This window comes from Chrysemys picta, chromosome 8 (assembly GCF_011386835.1).
Source record: "Chrysemys picta bellii isolate R12L10 chromosome 8, ASM1138683v2, whole genome shotgun sequence".
NCBI classification, from domain to species: Eukaryota; Metazoa; Chordata; order Testudines; family Emydidae; genus Chrysemys; species Chrysemys picta.
The window spans coordinates 96,852,100-96,879,558 of NC_088798.1; the positions used below are offsets into that span (position 1 = coordinate 96,852,100).

Consider the following 27,459-nt stretch of genomic DNA (forward strand, 5'->3'; position numbering starts at 1 on the left):
GAGTATAGTGTTTAATTATAGAATTATAGAATATAGGGTTGGAAGGGACCTCAGGAGGTCATCTAGTCCAACCCCCTGCTCAAAGCAGGACCAGTCCCCAGACAGATTTTTGCCCCAGATCCCTAAATGGCCCCCTCAAGGACTGAACTCACAACCCTGGGTTTAGCAGGCCAATGCTCAATCCACTGAGCTATCCCTCCCCCCACTGAGCTATCCCTTTGAACATAGTTCTTTCCTGGTGTAAACTTCAAAGGAGGCATGGCCTGCCTTCCATCTGGCAGAAAATGTGTAGATTTCAATTCTTGCACCAACCTCAATGAACATGTCCCTAAATAGTTAAACTTGTGGAGAGAGAATAGCACCTAAAAAGTGTCCTAAAGAATTTAAATTTATTATTTTCTTGTCTTTATCACTTACACTATACGGAAAGAATTTGGGAGTAACTATTTTTATAATTGGCCTTAAGCAGAGAATAAAGGAAATCAGGCAGATTCCAGTCTTCTATGAATTAAGAGAAGGGGACGCAAGGAAAAACATGAACCACACTGAGTAACATTTCCTCTTTCCTGTTCCACCCCTGAATGGATGACAGTAAAGTCTTTATTGAGAGTGACAGGATTCCTAAATACAAGATGCATTCCATCTGTACAGAGGTGCATGCTGAGACAGCATAAGGCAGGCAATCACAGAAGACTGGAAGGAAGCCTGCCATTTGTTTCTTATGTAACCTTCTGTCTGTGCTCCAAGAAATGCTTTTTTTGCTTTTCTGAAAGCTGTGTATCTAAATTTGAGGAATCTACTACATGAGCCAGAGGAATTCAGCTTTTGCCTAACATCAAGTTAAACCCCCTGCAATTCTGTTCCATTTTATGTTTTTAGTCCTATCTTACTATATCCCCTCCTGGTTCTCTTCTCCCATTTTTTTGGGCAGCGCTAGCCCATTGTGGTCTACAGCAGAGGGAGATTGTGGCAGCTTTCAGCTGTGCTACCTCCTCCCTGACAGACTTTCTTCCTTATGTATACAGCCAAGGTCTGCACTAGTACTTGAGTGACAGATATTTGGTAAGACTATTACTACCATGTTGGCTTAATTGCTGTCTTAAAAGCAGAATGTAGTATAATAAAGTGGCTTCATTTTTGTTAAAGATAAACTGAAAAGGATTTTTAAAAACACTGTTTTTTTTAAATCGCATATAAAGAGAGCATCAAAAGTATCTCTTTAAATGTTTCTTGTTTTTATCCTAAATATCATGAATGCCAAACCTGGTTTTTGGTTCTCCTGGAGAATCCTTTGAGGGATTTTTTCAACGTTGTGAGCTCTGACACTGTAACCAAAGGGGGTATTGATAAAGTTACAACCCAATGCCTGTATCCTTATTCTGAAGTTTCATGCCCCCTCACATTTTCTGTCCTAAACTTATCCATTTGCTTTCTGTTGAGCTGTGGAAATGATGCATGATGCAGTGTAGCATTGTTAAGATTTTTTCATCTGGAAAAGTAAGTGTGTGTGTATTCAGAATTTACCATGATCATATTATCTATTACCAGCAAATTCTGACTCCCTACCCCTAGAAGGTTGTTCACTAAAATGAGAGGTGGAGGAAGTTAGAGATGGGGGAGATAATAGGAGGCAATGGTGCAAAACTTTTGAAAGTTGATTAGCCTTATCTGTTTGAGTGATGACTAGACAGGGATAAACTCTTCCTCTTTAAGGGGCAAGCTAGGAGTCTCACTACAGAGGTAAGAAATTTAACTTATTAAAAGCTAACTTGAATAAACTTCAAAGAAGGCTGTCTAAATCACTTTTAGCCCTAGGACAGTAATAATTTGTGCTTCAACAAGTTTCCTGGATTAATAAACAAACTTTGACTGTTCTGCATTGTTTGGCACATTGCTGAAGAGAAATAATACGTAACAGTAATCCTTTCTTGGCAGTAGCTCTTGGTACATCAGTTACAGCACTACATTCCACACTTGGAAAAACCCAATTCCTGGTCATAACATTTTTAAGGAAATGCTATTGACAAACCCAGAGATGCCTCTAAAACGGTCACTTCCACAATTACTGTATTTGTTTTCCTTACTAGTAATTTGGAGGTTCTCTTGACTGTTTACATAAAAATAGCTTGGAGTAAGAGCTTCTTATTTACTATAGTGAAAATGAAAAAAACACCAACCAGAACTGCACTGTCAGGTGTCCTGCCCACTTTTCAGATGTTTCTGGATTCTAGTAAACCTAACCCCATGACAGTTCACAACTCCACCCACTTCCCCCTGTTTACCATCCAGTGAAAATAGATTCTACCCACCAACTTCCCTTTCTTCAGTGACTGAAGACTCCATCCACTCTGCTCCACCTCTAGATTTTTTTTTTACCTCCACGGATCTGTAACTTCTGTTTCCTGATGAGCCTAACTGGTATAATAAAAGCCCTCAAGTTCCAGTAACATCTCCATTAATTTTTTTAGACTAGTTTTCATAGACTGAAGCATGTACATGGATGTAACATTTGAAATAAAGTAATAGAAATATCAGGTTTTTAATTTTAGAGTGAGGAAAGTACAGAACGTAGGGAAGGGTTAAAAAAAATCTGATAAAACTCACATAGATGTATGTGGCTTTCCTCCCCCCCTCCCCAGCCCTAGGTAGATTTCAGTTGTTTTGGGAAGGGAGGAGTATCCAAAGAGGGTGTTGTAAAGGAATGGAGTAGAGATGGGAGGATAGGGTAATAGGGTGGGGTTGTGGAGAAATTGTTTAAAACTGACTAGCTATTCAGTGTGTTTCCAATAATGTTGTTGTTGCGTTTTGATATACTCCCTTTTGTAGTGATAGAGCTTTACTTTCTTTTATGCTATTTTTTTCTTCATTTTGGTGTTCTTGGTACCCTTTCTACTATGATTAGGGCTGCATGTTTTCCATAGGAGGTGAGGGGGAAGTCAGTTACTGTAATTTTTTTTCTATTTGTCCCTGACTTTTTTTTCCTGTCTGTTTTTTTTTTTTTCCCCAAATGGTGTCTGATGAATTGCCAGCCCAGTGTGGCGGGGAGGCCAGGTGAGGAAAAAGACGCAGGACAATAAGCCTTTCCTGCCCTGCTACGCAGCACTCACCTTGGGCAATGATGGCTCCTGTTTTGTGCGTGAAAGAGACAGAGAAACCTGAGTTGTACTGTGACTCCATGGGCTAGGTTGTAATGCCTGGAGTGGGGTGTCAGGCAGGCCGAGCCTCGCGGGTAACAGCAGCTGCTGCCCACAGTGAGTGCAGTGCACCAAGATGGGCTCATCTTCCAACCCCTAATCCTGGTCTCCCCTTCTCACTGGACAGGATTAGGGTTGCAGTGCTGGGATGGAGGATGCTGCTGCTGCAGATGGGTAGTATCCCCTGGGTGGATCACGGAGGGCTCCATTTTTAAATTGGAAATCAGTAAGCAGTCATGTTAAATTTAGTAAATTTATTGTGGTTCCTCTTTTTTTTTTTTTTTTTTAGTGGGGAAAAAAATGCCATGACACATCAGCAGCCCTAACTAGGACTCTTAAGATTATCAGCCTGGTTTGTTTAACTAGCATTATTTTTTGAAATTGAATTGTACATATAAAAATTCCCAATCTTGTTTTCAGTTTTATAAAAACTGTATAAATGAAACTGATGTCCATTAATGTGATTAAAAATTTTCTGTAGAACAGCTTGTTAGTATGAAACTACATTGAATTTCCGAAAACATACTATCTGTTTCCACTAGGTGGCCACCTAACCTGTGATTAATCTATAGATGGATCAATTGAGTAGAAATGTGATTAAATCCATCCTCCTATGGTTTCTCAGCTTTCTAGAAAAAATTTTTATACAGAAAGCTAACTTTTATAGAAGTGATGGCGTCTGCGCAATTAGGAATAAAAGAAATTATAATCAATTTCACATAAATCTTTTTGCAGAAAACTTTCCTAACCAAAAAATAAGTCCATATTTGACATGATGGGAAAAGAATCTGGATAGACAAATTACGCTAGATGGAAGGGGTTTGATGTAGAAAAGTAGACCAGCCATCTGTCCGTAGTATGATGAAAGAAAATTTCTTTAAGATACTGTTTCAATGGTACCTCACACCTGTCAGGTTAAAAATTATATATAGATTGAATGGGGATAAATGTTGGAGAAGTTGTGGTGAAAGGAGACTTTATGCAAATATGATGGACATATCCTGTTGTTGGAGAGTATTGGGATGGAATTCATAAACAAATATCGCAAATTTGTTGAATATTTGTTACCAAGTGATCCTTTGGTTAGCCTCCTAGGGCTTCCAGCAGAAATGGTCACACAAAAGGAAATGAAGAACTAATCTCTCATCTTCCAGTAGTAGCTACTAGGGTACTGAGAGCATCTCATTGAAAAAAAGGAAAATAGTCCAACTATAGAGGAATGGTTTAAAAAAAACCTGGGAGGTTGTTACAGAAAAATTTAAATACCAATTACATACCCAGAAACATAGATGGAGGAGAAATACATACTTAGATATTTGGTTACTGTTTATTTAATATTCAGAAAAAGTACATTCATCTGGAAAAGAAAAAAAGCACACCTGTCCAGTTTTAATATTAACATTCGCTAGACATGCCTCTTCTGTTAGATATGTGTTAGAGATTTCACTCAACTTAATAACATGTCATAGGTGGTGTAATGATGCTTACTTTGTAATATGGTAACACCTGATGTATAGATTGATGTCTATTACTATATAATGTCTCTTTAAACAAAAGCTCACTGTTGTAACAATTGTTTTATTTCTGATACTTATAAGGCAAGGATTTGTAAACCTGTTAATACTTCCTAAATACATAGTAAAAAAACCAAGAGCCACCTGTATTAGTAACTTGTATTAACATGTAACCTCCTGACAAATGTATTGTTTGAGTTCTGTTATAAGAGGCTATTTTAAAAAAAGTGTTATACATGATGTTACTGGTGGAAACTCATCAAAATAACGTACGTAACATTTAATTTCATCAGCAGAAATGATTCAACATTGTCAGCAATGTTTGCATACACCCAACGCGTTGGGGTGTGTGTAGGTGTGGGGTGGGGGGAATGTTTAACTGACTATAAACCATTGCCTTTTATGAACTTATTGCTTTAATTAAGGCAGAAGTTGGAGCCTGTAGATCCAATATATTCAAAATACTGTAGCAAAAGCAAGAAAATAAATTCACAATCCCAATGGACACATTCTGTAGATTAACCTTCCTACTCCATGGCATGCCAATAATTTCTCATGTTCCCCACATCAAAGAAACAGTTGATTCTTTAAAATGAAAGAATTTTTAGGGAAAGAGTAGTGACTGATCTCTGTAAACACTTCTAGCTTGTAGTAGTCTATGAGTAAGTAGGCTATAAATACAACTAAGTGGAAGGCCTATGGAATGTGCGGTGAACAGCATTGACTTTTAACTAGTAGCCTAGTCAACATAGGTCAGACTCATTACACTGTTGATGTGTAATGATACTGAGAAGATATGAAGGGCTAACTTAGCTTCCTCTCATCTTCCTGCTCTACCCTAGTATAGGTGGTGGTCTCATCTCTGCAGGCACACTTCTCTCAACAGTCTAAAGATGAAATGTGTGAGATGCCTCTGAAATGAGGGATATTGTCCTACAGTTGAACCACCTTGAAAAAAAGTTTTGCCTCATTCATCCATTAACCTTTTATTTGTCAGGTACCTAAATAAGGTAGTGGTAGGATTCCAGGCAGTTCTTGGTCCTGTTTCCCAGCTGCAACCATTTCTGAACTGGTGCTGGCATGTGTGAGCTTCAGCAGATTGTTTGGCTTGGCCCTCACTGGCAGGGTAGGAGGGTGGGATGAAAGGACAGATGGCTCAGCTTCACAGTTGCATGTGGTGCCTGGCAAATCAGAGCAGCAGTAAGAGAGACAGCCAGTGGGGTGACGTTTCCCACGTGGGTTCAATCACCCCTCCAAGGAGCAGGGAGGTGCTGAACTAGCTCTCTAAGGGCTGGTCCACACTAACCCCCCACTTCGAGCTAAGATACTCAACTTCAGCTACCGTTATTCACGTAGCTGAAGTCGAAGTATCTTAGTTCGAACCTACCGCGGGTCCACACGCGGCAGGCAGGCTCCCCCGTCGACTCCGCTTACTCGTCTCGCGGAGCAGGAGTACCAGCGTCGATGGCGAACACTTCCGGGATCGATTTATCGCGTCTAGACAAAACGCAATAAATCGATCCCAAAAGATCGATTGCTTACCGCTGGACCTGGAGGTAAGTATAGACGTACCCTAAGTGGTTGGCCTATTACTTGTACATATGGCTATCTGGTCTTTGCAGCTGTTGACCTGTACAGACAGCAGGACAAGAATGTGTGATGTTTTGCGGGCATGACGTGACACCTCAAACCTGCAGAAATAAGTGCAATGCAAAGCATAGCTCTTGAGAGAGATTTTTTGAGAAGATGGGATGCTTGGATCTCTTTATTCAAACAATGAGGAAAAAGTCTAGGGTGGATCTGGTAGCCTCATCTGAAGTTGCCTGTGAGAAGTGATATCTGCAGGAACTTGAATACTGGAATGAACTATCTTTTCCACTGTTACTCTAAGACCACCTTTACCAATCAAATCATCTCATATGGAGTTGTAATGAAGGGACAATTTGTAGTTTTGCAGGGTCATTCCTGATTGTTAAAACTGTTTCTGTCAAATATTATCTTATCTTCACTCCTGGGCAAGTCTCCCTTTGAGCTGATGTAGTTGTCTGTACAACAGTAGGAATGATGTAATGTTCCTGTTGCAGTGGTATTTAAGCATTGGTGTAATTAGCTTCACCTCCCCTCTTCCCCCCACCCCCCATTTGGACCTGGCACTACTCTTTCTCCTAGTACAGGAGGATTGGGAGAATGGGAAGAATTTAGTTACCCTCTAAGGCAAACTTTTTTTTTTCTAGCTGTGAGCTGGATCTGAGGTCTGTGGAAGCAAGTCTGCTTTGCCTTCCTAGACTCATGTCATGTTAGAGTGTGTGTGTGTGTGTGTTGTGAATGGAAACAATTAAGACAGATGCCTGGCTCATAACCAAGCCCATCAGCAGGAGATCCCTCAGGCAAGAACTTATTAATTCCTAAAGTATAAAAGCCTTTTTATAACACACAACTTACATTTAAAAATGAGTTTATCAGGTTGTTTTTCCATAACTTATGCCAAATTAACTGTTCAATGAAAAACATTTACTTTAAAGGTATATTCCTTTATAACCTTAATCATAAGTAGAACTATTAGAAGATTGCCTTCAATCTGACATAAAAACTTTATTACCTTTGTGTTTATAAAGAGTAGAAACCTAATTTTAAACTTCTTGAGGTTTTTTTGTTTTTTATTTCTATTTTGCCAGGTGGAATATTTATTCAGTGGTGGTGGAGGATGTTTAAAGCTTAATTTAAGTACAAACTGGAAAAAGAGTGGTTTACAATCAGTGCAGAACTTGGCTGGTTTTAGTCTTAGCAAATTAACTTAAGGAACTTAAAAAAAAATATATTGAACAATACAGAATTATATGTAGGTAGCCAAAAGCTTCAGAACATAGTTAAAGATGAACAATACAAATACTCAGGAATTGCACAAAACTCTTATCTCTTCAGGTTAGTCTGTTATAGTTCAGCTTTGTCACATGATGATTTGATGTTTTCAGTATACAACATGTATGACTTTCTAAGGAAGTCTTATGTACTTTTTTATTTCCCAGTACAGCTTGTCAGCTGGGCACCGAGAAAATTACTCTGTTCAAGATACAAGATGACAATTTTGGGTCTGCTTGGTGGATTTTTTGTTGTGTTTCACTAGATGAAATACACAAGTCTGTCACTTCTGGAGACCCTTGTTTCAGATTTAAGACCCAAGTAAATGCATCAGAATGCTATCCTTTAGGTGCTTGATAGCGTACGTTTAAACAAAACAAGCCTTTTGGCACAGTTGGTATATTATACTCTGCTGAGAAATTTCCAAGACAGAATGAGGAGTTGGGAATTAATAGTATTTTCCATTCTATTCCAAACTAGGATTAAAGGCATTGGCAAATGGAGTGGAAGTTCACACAATAGTAATCCTTGTTAATAACCAGTGTTTATAGAAGATGTATACTATGAATGCCCTATATCAAAGTACTGTGAAATGATACTATTTGACAGTAAACTTAGAATCCCTTTCCTGTAAGCTGTCTTTCTGTCTGTATGTGTAATGCTTTACTTTTCCATTAATTTTTTTGTGTGGGGAGGCCTAGTGGTGGAATGGAAAAATCCTCACATGAACATCCTAGATTGTTGTTTAAAATTATATATACTTGCCTGAGACGATGCATGTGCAGGTGCAGGATGGCCCACAGAAGCATTCCAGATCTGAGCTTTTCTGAGAGGACAAACTGTGGAAGGATATTTTTGACCTAAAGCGTACATCCACTGTGGGGGTCAGGGAAAAGAAAAGAGAGCCAATTATACCAGGATCAAAGATGTGCTTTCCTCTTCCCTGGCCTTGAATCTGTGTGGTGATCCTGTCCATTTTGCAATGCCCCACTTTTTTTGCTTAGCCCACTAGAATCACTGTACTTTCTCCTGTGTCTCCTCTGCAGCCCCTCATACAGAACACCTTCCTGAGCTAGGCTGTTAAATTTTCCACACTCATATGTCTTCTAATGACCCACTTTTACCATGATGCTTACAAGAACCTAACAGGCTGGCTGTGACAGAATTGTGGAGTACTTACCAGGAAAAATAGTAAAAACGTATTATTGAGACATGGAAGTTTGTCATCAGATACCTGTTTTCTCTATCCTCTCTCTGCTTTGCCTTTTTAGACCAAAGTTATTGGGGCAGGGACTATGCTGCATTTTGTTTTAAAGCATATGTTGTAGGTCATTGTAGAAAGAGAAACAATAAAACTCCATAATAAGCATTAAATTCTCCAAAATGCTGTGGTGTGTGGGACTGTTGTCTAGGGGTTGAATTGGAAGAGCGGGAAACGATCCTAAAGTTCTGTCTGTCGGATCTTTTGTAGGAGGATTTGCGTGGATTGGATGAATGGAGAACTCTATTGGGGATTTTTTGGGTGTGGGTGAAGCTGTTTTAGTTTAAAGAAAGGTGATTGGTGGCTGGTGGTGGGATTAGGATTAGGCTGTAGTGCAACTAGGAATACATAAATACAGGAGGCACTTAATGTTCTAATATCAATATGATTAAATAACAATGTATTTACTCATATTCCCTTTAACAAACGAAGTTGAACAGCTGCTCTTCTCACATCCTCTTTCTTAATGTGAATGAAAGGGGGTGAGTGTGGCTTCCCGAGCAGTGTATGAGTATGCTACTGTTGTCATGCTGATGCACATGAACAGCAAATATTTAGGATGTCGTCAGTTTCCATAGCTGCAAAGGAATAGGTATCAGAAAATGAGTGTGTCAAAAGAAAAACAGTCCAGAACTAGAGGATTGGCTCCATAAATAAGGGAGGCTTTTGTTACAGAAAAATTAATGCATCAATTTCCTACCCAGCAAAAGACAGAGGATAAATAGATACTTAAAAATGTTGGTACCATTTGTTCAATACTCGTACAATGTACATATACTGGAATTTTTATGCACATAAATCTGTACAGGTTTTTTTTTGAGTATTAACATTTAATAGACATACTGGGTTTGATTAATATGTGTAGAATCAGTAGTTTCACTCAATTTAATAAAATCACCAGAATAAACACATCCTGGATGGTGTAAGCAGGCTCATTCTGTAATATAACACTCTGTTAAATAGAGATTTTGTGATTATATTAGTGAATGTTTCTGTAAACAAAAAATAGCTTACTTCTTCTAATTATTAGCATTTTGTTTCTGATATTTACATGGCAATGATTTGTAAATCTGTTAAAACTTCCTAAATAGTTTAACATTTTTTTTTTTTTTTGGTTAAATCTGATCTGAAAACAAACATGCTTGGAGACTAAAGCCCTTTAGTCTCAAAGCATAACAACTAAAAATACTGTTTTAAAAAATGAGTTGACAGTATTCCATTAAAATGTTCAATTCACTTGACATACTATGCACTTTTTATCTTTAGTCACCTGAAACACTAATTTATGATACTGCTAATAGTGAATATGTACAGAAACAGATGATACATTTCTGGACATGCTCAAAAGTCATCTTGGCCAAATTCAGCCCTGCTATAACTGGACACAGGTATGGTCACATCAGTGTAAACCAAGGCTGAATTTGGCACAGGCTTTTTCTATTTTTTAAGTGGGGGAGAGGTAGAAAGCTGATCAATTTATTTCATATTGTACAAGGCCAGAAGAGATGACAGGTTGGATTTGATTTAAATCCTGATTTAAATCACTAGTCAGGAAGACTCGATTTAGTCATGGATTTCTACATAAAAGTGCATTCTTGTTGGTTGTTATAACCTTAATACATATTCTTCACAACTCCGAAATAGATGTAGGTTTCATTTTTAGAAGGTACACACTATAAATTTTTAAAGTGATTTATTTTGAAAACTTTTCAGATTAGTTTTACAGCTACACCTCTACCTCGATATAACGCTCTCCTCGGGAGCCAAAAAATCTTATCGCATTATGGTGAAACCGCGTTATATCGAACTTGCTTTTATCCACCGGAGTGCGCTCTCCTCTCTTCCCCCCCCCCCCCCATGCTTTACCATGTTATATCAGAATTTGTGTTATATCGGGTCGCGTTATATCTGGGTAGAGGTGTATATTAGAAAATGAATGATTGTTTGGTTATTTCATTTACCAAAGGTAATTGAAGCAGATAGTTCACCTCCTAATGACTTCATAAATATCTCCAATTCAACAGGTTAATCATTAATATTTGGAGGATTTTCTTGCTATGCTGTATTAGGAGAACATCACCAGACACATTTAAATTGTTTTATTTAACTAAAACAACAACGTTATGTATTCTGGATTTTTTTCTTCAACAGCAAACATACAATATTTGAATAAAACAAGCATATGAATTTTTGAATTAAGTTAAACATTCAAGTTTTTTAAAATCAGGTTTGTTTTTGTTAAAATTGTTAACTAAAATAGTTTAAATGAAATATTAAAAACACAAAAATTAAATCGACTATGTCAGCCTGGTCAACATGAGAAACTTAAAATATTGGCTTCTTCAGCTAACTCAGTCATCTTCACCTTCATTTTCCTGTTTGTTCATAATCTGGAAAAGAAAAACAAGCTTTCCTACTTTTTCAGGTCGCAAACGATTTCTCAATTTGGAATGAATTAGTCCAAAGGAAGAAAATATTATTTCTGCACGAGCAGAAGAAGCTACTTCTGTTAAAAGTGAAATTATCACTTCAACAGTCTCTGAATCCAAGTGCTTAAGTGACTTCCACCAGTTCACTGGTGTGACTTTCTCTAAAACAACATCAGCAAACATATATTTCTTGAATGGTTCACCCTTAGCTCTGAAGTTTATTACAGTTGGCATTATGGAGGGATAATTGCTGGATGTCCATGTCATAGCCAACTCCTCTGCTTCAGCCATTAAGATTTGGTCCTGGTACCAAGTATTGAGAATATTTGCAAGAAAATGAGCTGGAGACAGTGCTTGTCCCATTCATTTTTTTTAATGCTTGTAATTTAACTCTGTCATTGCATATTTCTCTTTTTAAGATCTCACTCGGTTCCTTCCAAATTTCAACAGCGTCCACAATAAAACAGCTATTTCCCTGCGTTTTGTTCAAGGCTACAGAAATAGGCTTCAGAGTACTCCGTATGTGTTCAACATTTCTCTTAAGCCCAATGTTGAGAACTTCGGCTGTGACAGTTGCATCTGTTTTTTTCATGATTTTGTTCACAAACTGTCATCAGATTAGGCCAGTTCTTGATATAGTGCTCAAAACAGTCCACTACTGAGTTCCATCGCACGTCTTGTGGGAGAGTTAGCTTGGTTCCTCCCACTTCTATCAGAGCAGCTGCTGCAAAGTGGTTGTTATAGAAGTATTTTGCAATTTCAACATTATTAGCCTTTATTTCTGGAACACTGAAGTCTTTGGCTAGGAGGTGCATCAAATGAGCACTGCAATCGTATGTTATTAGCTTGGGACTCTCTCCTAAATTTCTTCTCATCTTGGATACATTTGCAGCATTGTCTGTGACCAAGCTGCGTACTAGACATTTTGAATTTTCCCCCCCAGTTTGTTGTAGCTTTTACTGCTACTTCTTGTAAGAAGTCTGCTGTGTGCATTTCCTGATGTATCAATTGTTTCTGTAAGGAAGACATTCCCCTCTTCTGTTATCACACAAGCACATACAACAGGATCATTGTGGACATTGCTCCACCCATCAAGACTCAGGTTAACAATTTCACTCTCTAGACCTTTTGCACACTGCTCATTTTCTCTTTCATACACTTTATCCAGCAATTTGCCTGCAACATCTGCTCTGTTGGGTGGACTGTATCTTGGTCTTAATGACTGAACCATGTTAATGAAGTGTGGGTTCTCAATCATATGGAAAGGAGAGTTTGTTGCATAAACAAACAGGGCAATTTTTTCATCAATTACCTCTTTTTTTTTAATCTGGTGGTTCTTATCACAAATTTATCTATGGTTGTTCCTGGATGATGGAGATTTTTTTTTTTTTTTGCAACAGGTGATATACTGTGGCTATCTGACATACGTGATGTGACTGAAACACTATCATTGGCAGATAACTCTGAAACTATAGAAAATGATGGTGATCTTGAAGGTGGATAGTCTTCAGAATCCTGTATGTTGAGGATGGATTCGCCTTAACAAAACAAGTCAATGCAGTTATTTAATTATTATTACCATACTGCTCATTTAGTATTACTCATTATATTCTGTGACACTCAGTACTACTTTAAGGTGAAATTGTAAAAAGATCTGTCTATTTCAGCTATTTATTTTTTATCACAACTGCATCTAAAGTGATAGTACCACAGAGTAACAACTATATTTTTTGCTCAACCATGAGAATTCAAGAATAGTCCAGAAGGAAGGCAGGCAGTCCTTAAGAAAGAAGAATGAAATAAAAATGTTTATCAACCTAAAGATCCTGCATGTTCAGACAATGTTTCTTTCATCATCTTTAACTTAGCTTCCTCCTGAGAAGGAACACTTCTCATGATGTTTCATTCGGGCAACCAGGCCTTGCATTTCTTTATTGCACTGTTTGCATTTTGCACGCATGCCTGTCTTACCCACAGGTAGAGAAACTTTATTAACATATTCCCAAATGGGTCTCTTTTACCGCCTGCTGCCATTATAGGTTTTCCCTTTTAGTGAGAGAATGGTATGGTAGATCTCAAATCAATGAAAGCTACACTCAGAAAGACCACAAGACTTCTGGAATATGCTGCTCAAACAGTTTGACTTTTGTTTCTACTGCCTGTCCCTCCCTTCTCACATTTATCTCCAGACTTCTCCTTGTCCAGATCTATTCCGTCCCCAACAATCTTCTATTCATTGAACTTTTTGAAACTTTGCACTTTTAGAGAGAAGGGATTGACTCTGTGTACACAAATTTGCAGAGGGGCTGTGACGGGTTGGATCACAAAACCCCCCTTGGGCGCTGCCAACTGATCTGCCAAGACTACTTCTGCCCCTGCTTTCCAGACCCGTCAGCTTAGGACTTCAGTGCCCTGCTTGGTTTCAGCCAGACTCGCTAGCCTGCTGCAAACCCAGACCTAGGTCTGAATCACGTCCCCTAACAGCTGTAGGCCTACCTGAAAGCAGCTAACTGAGGTGTTCTGGTCTTTAACACTCAGATGCCCAACTCCCAATGGGGTCTAAACCCAAATAAATCCATTTTACCCTGTATAAAGCTTATGCAGGGTAAACTCATAAATTTTTCGCCCTCTATAACACTGATAGAGAGAGATGCACAGCTGTTTGCCCACCCAGGTATTAACACATACTCTGAGTTAATTAATAAGTAAAAAGAGATTTTTATTAAATACAGAAAGTAGGATTTCGGTGGTTCCAAGTAGTAACAGACAGAACAAAGTAAGTCACCAAGCAAGATAAAATAAAACACGCAAATCTATTTCTAGTCAAACTGAATACAGATAATCTCAACCTTAGAGATGCTTCAGTAAGTTTTTTTTTCCTCAGACTGGACACCTTCCAGGCCTGGGCACAATTCTTTCCACTGGTACAGCTCTTGTTCCAGCTCAGATGGTAGCTAGGGGATCCTTCATGATGGCTCTCCCCTTTGTTTTTTCCACCCATTTATATATCTTTTGGCAGGAATCCTTTGTTCCTCTGGGTCTCTCCCCCCCCCCCCCCCTTTTCAGTGAAAAAGCACTAGGTTAAAGATTGATTTCAGTTCAGGTGACATGATCACATGTCACTGTAAGACTTCATTACCCCTTGCCAGCACACACATATACAGGAAGACTTGCAGGTAAAACAGAGCCATTTGCAGTCAATTGTCCTGGTTAATGGGAGTCATCAAGATTCTAAACCACCATTAATGGCCCCCACTTTGCATAATTACAATAACCCCTCAGTTATATTTCATATTTCTAGGTTCAGATACAAGAGTGGTACATTTATACAAATCGGATGATCACACTCCGTAGATTATCAGCTTTGTAATGATACCTTACAAGATACCTTTTGCATGAAGCATATTCCAGTTACATTATATTCACTCATTAGCATATTTTTATAAAATCATATAGACTGCAACGTCACAGGGACAATAGGATTGAGGTCTGTTATTTCTCACCTCTGTAATTTATTTATTTATTTAAAAACATTTTTGCTGTTAACAAGCATGTTATCTCTGGAGATACACAGCCACAGTTTGAGAACTGCAAAATTAAGCATCTCTGATGGTATCTTCTAGACTGAGCATTGAGTCCCATTGGGTAAATAGAAAGATTAAACTAAATAATCTATACAGAAGCACCTGGAACCCCATAAGATTGGGTCCCTAACCCATGAACTATTGAAACTCATTTACAAAACTTTTCTTAAACATTACATGAATATATTGTCTCATACTATAAAATTAGAATTTATAATCCCTATTCCATGATGAGATATCTTTGAGCTATAATGTATCTTGATTAAAACTATATTTAGATAGGTTTTTCCCCTCAAAAAGCATTTTATAAAAAAAATCTGATTTTTTTTTAGAAATCATTTTTTGTCCACCCTGAGAAGAGATCATTATGATAATCTTGTCTGACCTCCTGTGTAGTTTGAACGTACTTGCTGTGCAAGAGTTAAACCAGGTTTAGTGAGGAAGGTGTAATAAAATCCCTGACTGACTTCTTGAACAGAAGGATTGTAAAATATTCTTATTAAGTAACTTTGCCATCTTAAATTTTAAAATACAGCCATTTTGCTCTTGGCATTGTATAATTGCTTGGGTAACTTTCCTATCGGACAATCTTTCACTAGGACTTCCCTGAAAACCGGCCTCTCTCATGCATTCTTTTACCCACAAAAGTTGTAAACTGCAGAAAACATAGACCCTTTTTAATATTGGCATAAACCATATTCTCACTATCTTAAAAATTGCCAACAGGGAAATAAGTATCCTTTTAACATTCATATATCTTGATGTAAATAGGTTTTGAATTAAACTGGAGGTTTCTTTTTAGGAGTTATCTATTGTTAGTTAATACTTTGTTTTCCCAGTGCTTGTCACTTTTAAAATGAAGGAGCACAATAGATTTTATTCCTTCAAGCATATAAACAAAATGGCTATTTAAAGGTCTGGCTGGAGTGGACCAGATCAGTAGAAGTGTCCATGCATATGAGCAGTCTGAGTGGTCATTTGTATGTGCAGTCACTGTGACTTTGCACTTTTTTATATATATAGTATAAAAAATAACTAGCCTCCTAGCTCCCACCTAGCCAATACGACTTTTTAAGCATCTGTTTTCAACAGCTGTCTACAGATTATATAGGCAGAGCTAGTAGTAGTAAGGTTGCCAGACATGTCTCGTAAGACCCTGCTTTTAGTTTCTTATAACTTTGTGAAACTTTAGTCTGAAATTTTCCATGCCAGGTGTCTGCCTCAGGCTGCCTCTTTTTCCCGCCAGAAAACTTCAACCAAAATGGCCTACTTGTTTCTGAGAACAAGGCTAGAGGAGGAGACATTGTTTTGCCCATGTTAAAAATAATACTGGCAACCTTTTCTTTGAACAGTTTTAGCTTTGGAGCAGGGACTTAAAATTTGGTAAGGAAATACGGTGTCTTTATGTCTGAATTGTACCTTTTGCCATCCTCATAACAACCTGCGAAACTTGATCAGGTTATAAGCCTCCAAAAAGTTGTATTTCGCACATGCTCAGTAGAGACTTTCAGTTTTAATCTCTCAAATCTCCAAAGATTGCATCCTCACTGAGCATGCCCAAGCCCATCATAGCTCCTAGTGTTGACCAGACTCTGCATGCACTATCCCCACAGAGCTGCTGAGAGTGTTTTCTTGCCTTCCTTGCAGCAGCATGGAGGCACAGTTATGTTATAATATTAACACTTAAAAAGATGTAATATTAGGAAAAATAAGATTGAGAGATTGTCTTCACGGACAGTTGGCACATAGCCAGAGTGTGAATCTAGAGCTTACTCGCTTGCTGCACAGTAACTGGTCATATGGACCCTGATACCGAGCACTAAAAGTTCTGCAGTGCACTTTGACCCTGCCAGCAGGTAGGGGATCTTGGGGGACAACTACTCCACTGGTGGGGTGCAAAATAAACTTTATTAAGAAAATGCAAAAACAGGAAAAATTCAATAGTGAGGAGTACGGAGTTTAAGATAGACAATTGGGGAGAGGTTTCTTTTAGTAAATAGGATAGGGGGTTTCAATAGTGGGGTACAATACAGTGGGGTCCAATACAGTTGGTAACACATTTATACTTCAGTGTTAATTGAACAGGTAGCTAACAGTTCCTATGTAAAGGGTGTGTTACAGCAGCATATAACCAACTAACAGTTATGGATAAAATGTGTTAAATAACAAACAACTCTAGGTAAAAATATGTCACAGTGGTGTAAATGTAAAATGTGAGGAGTGTTAGAGAAAAAAAGAGTAACCAATGGGGTTTTATGCTAGACTTCAGTAATACAATTGAGGTTTGGCAGCAGCAGGAGCGGGGTGAGCACGTGGGGGAAGGGATTAAAAGAGAGAGAGAGAGAGAAAGGCAGTGGTAGAGGAGTGAGGATGGGGGAAGAGGAGCACGTGGTGGAGCAGAGACCAAAGGCAGAGGCGCTGCGGAGGAAGATTTAAACTCAGGGAGACACAGAGAGCAGACAGGCTGCAAGTTTAAACAGCAGAGAGACTGCAACGAGTGACTGGGGAGCTCGGGGGGGAGACACGGGCAAGCTCGGGGCGGGGGGGTTAGGGCAGCGGGAAGACAGACTTAACCACAATTATACAGAACACAGTAAAATCTTATCTATGATCTAACTTAACCAAGACTACACAAATTAGCAAATAACAGAACACAATACAACAATTTTTTAAAACCTAACTTACAGAGCACAATACAAACAATTCTTTAAACCTAACTTAACCACAGCTATGCAAAATGAAATTACAACTTATCTAGACTAAGAACCTGATTCTAATAGGTGCACCTTACACTATGCTGCTTCTTTGATCGGGACGGGGAGCAGTCCCAGAGGGCAGAGTGGTGTGTGCCCAGGGTACAGCCCCGGGGGTGGTGGTGGTGGGGAATTAACTAGTGGTGGCTGCAGCAGTGGGGTGGCTACAAGCCGGCAGCCCAGGATACAGTCCAGGAAGGCACAGCCTAGCAGCAGCACAGGCTTATTTCCAGCAGCAAAGGCGCTGCGGAGCAAGAAACAGATTACAGATACAGACCAAGGAATTAACTTGGGTCTGTCTACTGGGGAAACCAGGCCAGCAGCTAGGACAGGGGAAGTTTGCAAGAGGGAGTTCTTACCAATCCCCAGGACAGCAGCAAGCACAGAGACAGGAATGGCAGTAGTATCGGAGGATGGAGAGAGGACTCGATTTGCTTACAATAATCAGGAGATCTCCAGACACAAATTTGTTCGTGGGAGGGGAGTTTAAAAACGGGGGTACGCTCAAAAACAAACGAGAGCGGGGAGAGGGTCCCCCAAAGACCCCTAGCTGATCAGACCAGGTGGCAAAGCAAGGACCTTCTCTGAGGTCTGATCAGAAAATGTCTGGCTTTAAAGGCAAACTCAGGCAGTTTCCCACCAGTACTTTTGATTGGCTCCTCTTGATACAGGGGAGGAGAGAAGGCAGGGAAAAGCTGCAGGTAAGCATAGGCATGCCTGGGCATGTTCTGAGCCACAGGTATGACTCGTATGCTTAATTAGTTGGCCACTTCAGGTCTTGCATTTCTGGGCAGCGCCCCCCACACCGAGCCAGGGTCTGAACAAAGGAACCAAACAAAGAAGCAAGAAACCCCTCCCTAGGCAGAGCAATGGCTCCAGTTAGTCTGTAGAAGCCATTCCTATGAATAGGGCTGTGACTTTAGTTAGCACAATGGCCGGGAGGGGCGGCCACACAGAACAAACAGAAAGGAGAGGGGAAAAAGGAATGCAGCAGGGGGAGAGCTGTAACAGACACACTTTAACATACTCCTATTCAACATTTAACTATGGAACTGTTACAGAGTAACAGCCGTGTTAGTCTGTATCCGCAAAAAGAAGAACAGGAGTACTTGTGGCACCTTAGAGACTAACAAATTTATTAGAGCATAAGCTTTCGTGGACTACAGCCCACTTCTTCGGATGCATATAGAATGGAACATATATTGAGGAGATATATATATACACACATACAGAGAGCATAAACAGGTGGGAGTTGTCTTACCAACTCTGAGAGGCCAATTAATTAAGAGAAAAAAAACTTTTGAAGTGATAATCAAGCTAGCCCAGTACAGACAGTTTGATAATAAGTGTGAGAGTACTTACAAGGGGAGATAGAGTCAATGTTTGTAATGGCTCAGCCATTCCCAGTCCTTATTCAAACCGGAGTTGATTGTGTCTAGTTTGCATATCAATTCTAGCTCAGCAGTCTCTCTTTGGAGTCTGTTTTTGAAGTTTTTCTGTTGTAATATAGCCACCCGCAGGTCTGTCACTGAATGACCAGACAGATTAAAGTGTTCTCCCACTGGTTTTTGAGTATTTTGATTCCTGATGTCAGATTTGTGCCCATTAATTCTTTTGCGTAGAGACTGTCCGGTTTGGCCAATGTACATGGCAGAGGGGCATTGCTGGCACATGATGGCATATATCACATTGGTAGATGTGCAGGTGAACGAGCCCCTGATGGTATGGCTGATGTGATTAGGTCCTATGATGATGTCACTGGAATAGATATGTGGACAGAGTTGACATCGGGGTTTGTTACAAGGATAGGTTCCTGGGTTAGTGGTTTTGTTCAGTGATGTGTGGTTGCTGGTGAGTATTTGCTTTAGGTTGGGGGGTTGTCTGTAAGCGAGGACAGGTCTGTCTCCCAATCTGACATCAGGAATCAAAATACTCAAAAACCAGTGGGAGAACACTTTAATCTGTCTGGTCATTCAGTGACAGACCTGCGGGTGGCTATATTACAACAGAAAAACTTCAAAAACAGACTCCAAAGAGAGACTGCTGAGCTAGAATTGATATGCAAACTAGACACAATCAACTCCGGTTTGAATAAGGACTGGGAATGGCTGAGCCATTACAAACATTGACTCTATCTCCCCTTGTAAGTACTCTCACACTTATTATCAAACTGTCTGTACTGGGCTAGCTTGATTATCACTTCAAAAGTTTTTTTTTTTTTCTCTTAATTAATTGGCCTCTCAGAGTTGGTAAGACAACTCCCACCTGTTTATGCTCTCTGTATGTGTGTATATATATCTCCTCAATATATGTTCCATTCTATATGCATCCGAAGAAGTGGGCTGTAGTCCACGAAAGCTTATGCTCTAATAAATTTGTTGGTCTCTAAGGTGCCACAAGTACTCCTGTTCTTCTTTTTATGGAACTGTTAGTGCACCGTAGCAGGGTCCTCATGGCTAGTTAGTATGTGATAGGTTAGTGCACTATAGATTCATACCATGGCTTGCCATGCACTAACTAGGGTTGCCAACTTGGTAATATTTAAAAACTGGACATTCCAGCTGGAGTGTTGGAACCTCCCCTGCACCACCTCTTCTCCCCCATCCCCGAAGGCACCACCTCTGCCTCTTCCCCCAAGGCTCCACTCCCATCCATTCCTCTTCTCCCCCCTGCCCCCCATCGCTTGCTGCTTTCCCCCCCTGCCCAAGTCAAGAGGGACTTCCTGCCATGCCGGGGCTGGGAGCTGTAGCTGCCCAACACAGGTATGGGGTGGCCCTGGCTGACTAGGGGCTGGCATGGGTTATGACTCAGTGCTTCCCCACCTCTGCCGCCTGCAATAATCTGACTTTGGGTGTCCGGTCAGTAGATCTGACCGGACACAGCAAGGTCCCCTTTTTGACTGGACTTTCCAGTCGAAAACCTGGCACCTGGCCACCCTAGCACTAACTTTCCATGTAAACAAGCCCTTTGTCAGCTTGTTGAAACTTGTGGCTGGTATCGTCTAAGGATAAAAGGGACCAGCTCCCAGAAGTAAATGAGACCTGGGATTGTGCTGGTGGTCTTTCTGTTTATGGGAAGAGATGAGAAATGAAGTCTTTGCGCACTGAAGTCCTCAATTGGGAAACTCTCTCTACCCCTTGTCTCCATGCAGGGAAAGTGGAAAGGATTTAGAAGCAAGTGGACTCCTGAGGGTGGGCTCAAGCAGGTCTACAAAATTATTAGTTGTATGGTGGGAATCCTGAACACTGCACTAGATCTAGTTAAATGTCTGGTACGAGACCGTGACAGGTGGGGCATGTAATGTGCCTCCCAGCTATCAATAAATAAAGTTGCAGCCTGCATCTTAAAATCCATCTGTGTGTGTGATGTTCATTTGCCTGCATGTCCTGATCAAAACTACTTTGTCAATAGAGAGTGAATGTGTTTTTACAAATTGTTAAAAAGCAGTGGAAGCTCCGAGTTTCAAAGATTACTTACAAAACTTTATTTTGGGGATTTAAAAAAAACGACATTAAGTAGTGAAATATGAGGAGAAAAAATCAGTTATAAGGTAATAGTGTTTGACACATTCTTGTACAAAAGCTGTGACTACAGTATTTCAAGTAATGATGCTAAAATAAACTGTGGCCCTACAAAAAGAACAGGAGTACTTGTGGCACCTTAGAGACTAACAAATTTATTAGAGCATAAGCTTTTGTGGACTACAGCCCACTTCTTCGGATGCATACCGAAGAAGTGGGCTGTAGTCCACGAAAGCTTATGCTCTAATAAATTTGTTAGTCTCTAAGGTGCCACAAGTACTCATGTTCTTTTTGCGGATACAGACTAACACGGCTGCTACTCTGAAATCTGTGGCCCTATAGTATATCGTGAAGATTTTTTAAATTTTAGTTGAAGGCCTGTTTTTTTTCAGTAGTTACACTTGATTTTCTTCAAAGATTACTTTCTGTAACTAGTACATTGATGTAATGTTTCATCATACTTTGAACTGAAAAATACATGCATCACTTATTGTGATCACAAAAATGTCTATCATTGTAATATTTCTGTGTGGAAAGAACATATTTACAATAGAACCTGTAATAAAAGGGCTTTGCTTAAGATTTGATATGCAGCAATTCACCATTGGAACTTTAAATCAAGCGAATAAGCCCTTTGATAGATGCTTTAGTTTTAGATAGCTTATTAAGCAAGCAGTAACTTTTGCAACTTTCATAGCATTAGGAATCTGAAACTGTAATAAAGCTCACATACAATCCATCCATGACCTTTCTTTTTTATGGAATAGAATCCATATCCACCATGTTTCTGAAGCTGAGTACTAAGCCAAGAAATTTCTCAAAAAAGCTACTGTAAATTCCAAAGCCTACACTCATACTTCATTTGCATATGTTGCAGAAATAGCATCCCCTGTCACTGGAAACTTAGGAACACATGTTTTCAAATGTTCAAGCTGGTGAGAGTTTTACACTTCTGTGTGTATTGTCTGATGCATGGGTTCAATGCTAACTAATCGCACACCTGTTTTGGATAGTAAATTAAATGCTGAATAGCTCTAGTGTTTTTTGCCTTAGCATGTGGTCTACTCTATCAGCACAAATATTTTTGTGACTAAAGAGAGTTTTTGCAGTGAGAGGTTTAAACAACTGTATCTCATGATTAGTATTTTCATGTGAGGTCCAATCTTTAAAGTACATTTTTTTTAATGTTTTAGGGGTAGTATGTTTTAATTTGGTGGCTGAAAAATATATTAGCTGCTGCAAACCGCACATTGTTCTTCTAGCTTCACAGATGCATACATATGTATGTTTAATGAAGATAATTGAAGAAATGCTTACTACCTCGAGTTACTACTAGAAATAGAGTTTAATTCTTTAGTAAAAATAACTCATGGTGATAATCTGCTGCCTTTCTGGTGGTGGTCTGTGCTGACAAGCATTTGACTAAAGGCGCAGTCCCAGTAAGCAGGTCTCTTGCTTTCAGTGCTGGCAAGGATTGGGAGTGTCTTTGAGCCAGTGCCCTAGAAATGGGAGGAGAAGGCAATGCCTCAAAATGCAACACTTCCAGTTTGATGAAGGAGAATCATTCAGATGTTTCAAAGGGAGTACATTATTTGGATTCTGTCCTGACTCTTTGTTACTAGCATGCTATGTGATTTGTGAGCATCTTCCTCAACTTCTCTGTGCCTCTTCTGTAAAATAAGTATACCCAACTTTACAGTGGTGATGTAAGACCTTGGATGCAAGGCACTGTTATTTGGTGTCTTCTACTTACTGTACAGAGCTATATGCGTTTATGCTTCTATATAAATGCTGAACATGCAGAGGTTATGACTAACAAACCACATCGGGATCTTGCCCATGGAAGTACTTAAGTGTTAGTTGCAAACCAGTTTTATTGTGTCCACTGCTCAGAGTAGGTTGGCTCTGCAGACCTACTTTTTCCCTGAACTGTTTCCTATTCTATTTTTTTTGTTCAAAAATATGTTTAGCATTGTTAAATATGTTAAAATTATTATGCAATAATAATGTTGGCAAATATTGGGAAAATTAGATACGCCTAACATCCGAATTGCATATAAGTGATATTTTCTTTTTGTTTGCAGGACTTAAATACTATCTATTCTTATCTTCATGGAATGGACATATTGTCACATCTCAGGGAACATCAGCTAAGGTAAAGGATTGGGGGGATAGCATAGTCCAGTACAAATTATATCCTATTTAACTTTCTGTTGCAAATGCTCTAATAATATGTGTATTCCAATTATCTTCGCACATATGAAATAAGAGGCAAACAAGACAAAGCACAAAATATGCATCCAGAAGTACCTCTGTTCTTATACTGTTGCTATGGTTAATTCCAGTGTGTAGGAGTGATTTAAACACTCAGAGAATATGTTGTGTGTTATCTATTTAGATAATGAAAATTTCATTTAAGTTTGAAGTTATGGTTCAAGAAGCAAAGCCAAATTTCTAGTCTTTCATATGACTTTCCCTGATTCTTAAAGAAAGTGATATTGCTGAAAGATTAATAGATTAAAAACATTTTTAGAGTTTAAAATCTAAATTAAAATGTCATTTTTCTCAGAATTATGTCTTCAAGTGCTCGCTATGAAAGATACAAGGGCAACCAAGTTCTTTTTTGGTAAGTACATTTAAGCCACAATCATCACCCTCATAGTGGAGAAATCTAGTGCTTGCTTGCATGTCAAATTATATGTGTCATCACAGATCCTAACGAGTGCCCCCTCCTGATCACCAACTAGGATTGTTGTGAGGGAAATCCAAGCCTCTGTGCTCTGGATTTCCAGGGTGTTACGAGTTCCTGGAGCTTGAACAGAGTCTAGCCATTGCCCAATCTCAGGGTCCCTAGGTGAACTCTCTCAGGGTGCAGAATTTATATCTGCACCTTGAGTGTTGGAACCCCTCTGGGTGCAGCACTGACCTTCAGATACCATGTTAATTAAATACACCCTTCTCCCAGAACTTCACCCCAAAATGTGTGAAGCTTTTTTAGATTTACAGTGTTAACTCACTCAGGGGCATGCAGTAGTTGTGAAGCAGTCAACACAATACATGCACACGTTGCCAAGGCTAACATCTTTGTTTTTTTATCCTTAATCACATAAAGCACAGGAGAATACAGATCATACAAAACTCTAAATGTCTCTCACTTCCTAGCTTGTCCTTCCCTTGTGAGACCTTGGAGGTTCAGGAAGGTAGGCAGGCAGAGTCCTCTATCCCCTTGCCTACCCTGCCCTGCAGCAACCAATCTCATCTTACTCTGGTGCAAAATGGCTCACTCTCCCTCCCTTTATAGACTCCTGCTGGGGTCACCTGCTTCTTTTGTTCTGCCTCCTGGTAACTTTCCTTTACTTCCAATCCCCACCTCCATCAGACAAGAGGAGGAAATATCTTTTACCAAGTAGAGCTATCCCATAGACTCAAGGTGTGTTTCACTTTGAAAAGACCATTGTTGAGTGCTTATCATTCACCATTGTCTCTAGCCTAGCAGATATCTGGCACAGCCCTGCTAACTCATGGATGATCCAGCTACATACATGCTTTCCATGATAGTAACTTCATGTTACAATTTCATAAAATCATCCATAATTCAGAAGTGGTACAGAATAAACCAACAAATTGTCATATGTACACTTTGTCTTACTGTTATTGTAAATACAAAATACTGCAACATTTAAGGTTGACAAAAGTAATTAAAAGTCTATTTGAGAGAGAAGGTGGGTGAGGTAATATCTTTTATTGGACCAACTTCTTTTGGTGAGAGACAAGCTTTCGAGCTTACACAGAGCTCTTCTTCAGGTGACCTTGGAAAAAAAGTTCAAAAACTGCAAACTCGTAAAAGAGAAGGGGTTTGAAGTGAAGGACATTGGGGAACTGAGGGACAACATCTAAGAGAGGTACTGTCTGCAAAAGATTGGATCCTCTCTCTAGGACAGGGCATGCTAGGAATCTGTTCAGAGACAATAGGAAATCTGTATTAGAAAAGAGAAACTAACTAATATAGAAATGTAAAGCCTGAGATTCATAGATTCATAGATTCTAGGACTGGAAGGGACCTCGAGAGGTCATCGAGTTCAGTCCCCTGCCCGCATGGCAGGACCAAATACCGTCTAGACCATCCCTGATAGACATTTATCTAACCTACTCTTAAATATCTCCAGAGATGGAGATTCCACAACCTCCCTAGGCAATTTATTCCAGTGTTTAACCACCCTGACAGTTAGGAACTTTTTCCTAATGTCCAACCTAGACCTCCCTTGCTGCAGTTTAAACCCATTGCTTCTGGTTCTATCCTTAGAGGCTAAAGTGAACAAGTTTTCTCCCTCCTCCTTATGACACCCTTTTAAATACCTGAAAACTGCTATCATGTCCCCTCTCAGTCTTCTCTTTTCCAAACTAAACAAACCCAATTCTTTCAGCCTTCCTTCATAGGTCATGTTCTCAAGACCTTTAATCATTCTTGTTGCTCTTCTCTGGACCCTTTCCAATTTCTCCACATCTTTTTTAAAATGCGGTGCCCAGAACTGGACACAATACTCCAGCTGAGGCCTAACCAGAGCAGAGTAGAGCGGAAGAATGACTTCTCGTGTCTTGCTCACAACACATCTTTGTTTATTTTCTATATAACTTGTATGTATTTCTTTTCCGTACCATTTCATCTTCGAATCTTATGATTTTTCTATTAAATAAACTTTGTGTTTATTTTTACCACAAGCAGGTCTCTGGTGTGCAAACTTTGTGGAGTGTGTCCCTCCAAAGTGAACTGATAATAGGGGACAGGTTTCATTCGTTTGGGGGAAATGAAAGGAAAAAGTCTGAATGTGTGGTGGTGAAGAACTCGGGGCGATGGATTTGGAGGGTACATGGGACAGGTTGAAGTCACCCTGCAAGGAGTAACTAGGCTGGTGGAAGGTTGAGACCTTTACCATAGAATATCAGGGTTGGAAGGGACCTCAGGAGGTCATCTAGTCCAACCCCCTGCTCAAAGCAGGACCAATCCTCAACTAAATCATCCCAGCCAGGGCTTTGTCAAGCCTGTCCTTAAAAACCTCTCAGGAAGGAGATTCTACCACCTCCCTAGGTAACCCATTGCAGGGCTTCATCACTCTCCTAGTGAAAAAGTTTTTCCTAATATCCAACCTAGACCTCACCCACTGCAACTTGAGACCATTGCTCCTTGTTGTCATCTGCCACCACTGAGAAGAAGCCGAGCTCCATCCTCTTTGGAACCCCCTTTCAGGTAGTTGAAAGAAGCTATCAAATTCCCCCTCATTCTTCTCTTCTGCAGACTAAATAATCCCAGTTCCCTCAGCCTCTCCTCATAAGTCATGTGCTCTGGCCCCATAATCATTTTTGTTGCCCTCCATTGGATTCTTCCACATCGTTCTTGTAGTGTGGGGCCCAAAACTGGACATACTACTCCAGATGAGGCCTCACCAGTGCCGAATAGAGGGGAATGATCACGTCCCTCGATTTGCTGGCAATGCTCCTACTTATACAGCCCAAAATGCCGTTAGCCTTCTTGGCAGCAGGGGCACACTGTTGACTCATATCCAGCTTCTCGTCCACTGTAACACCTAGGTCCTTTTCTGCAGAACTGCTGCCTAGCCACTCGGTCCCTAGTCTGTAGCAGTGCATGGGATTCTTCGTTCCTAAGTGCAGGACTCTGCACTTGTCCTTGTTGAACCTCATCAGATTTCTTTTGGCTCAATCCTCCAATTTGTTTGTCACTCTGAACCCTATCCCGACCTTACAGCGTATCTACCACTCCTCCCAGTTTAGTGTCACCTAGCAAACTTGCTGAGGGTGCAGTCCACGGCAGTAGGCTGGCTACTGGTGGCAGAGCTCCGAGCCACCATAGCAATATAGTATTAAGACACCCAAAGTTACAAGCAAGTTGGTGATAGAATGCCTTTCTGGTCTCAGTGATTCCCAAAGCATCACAGTTTGAAAGCTTGTCTTATTGGACCAATTTCTGCTGGTGAAAGAAAGATATTACCTAACCCACCTTGTCTCTCTAATATCCTGGGATCAATACAGCTACAACAACACTGTAAATAAGTATATTAGTAACTCTGAAAATTAAGTGATTGTACAAATATATTGGTTGAGATTTTCAGAAGTGCCTACAGAATTGGACCACATAGCTCACATTAAAAGTGTGTGCATGCACATGTGCCTCAAATATATTTTTCAAATGTATATAGATAACACATGAAGAAAAACTGACATGCTCATGGACATGGTATTGGTGATGCAGTAGATGGCATCCTTCCCTTGGAGTTGGTACTGACCAGTTCCTCTTCATGTTGTGAGGGGTCTTGATCCTGGGGGAAGCA

At 39.8% G+C, this 27,459-nt stretch overlaps 1 protein-coding gene across 15 annotated transcripts in view; it reads left to right on the top strand.

Annotated features, from left to right (window-relative positions):
• The window catches only part of RAPGEF6 (Rap guanine nucleotide exchange factor 6), a 238,834-nt gene that overhangs the window by 29,927 nt on the left and 181,448 nt on the right, over positions 1 to 27,459 (top strand). For all 15 annotated transcript variants that reach the window (XM_065555927.1, XM_024100179.3, XM_024100177.3 and 12 more), the window contains 2 exons: positions 23,200 to 23,270; positions 23,685 to 23,741. In XM_065555927.1, coding sequence (XP_065411999.1) covers positions 23,200 to 23,270; positions 23,685 to 23,741 — 128 coding nt within the window. The remainder of the gene's footprint in view (positions 1 to 23,199; positions 23,271 to 23,684; positions 23,742 to 27,459) is intronic.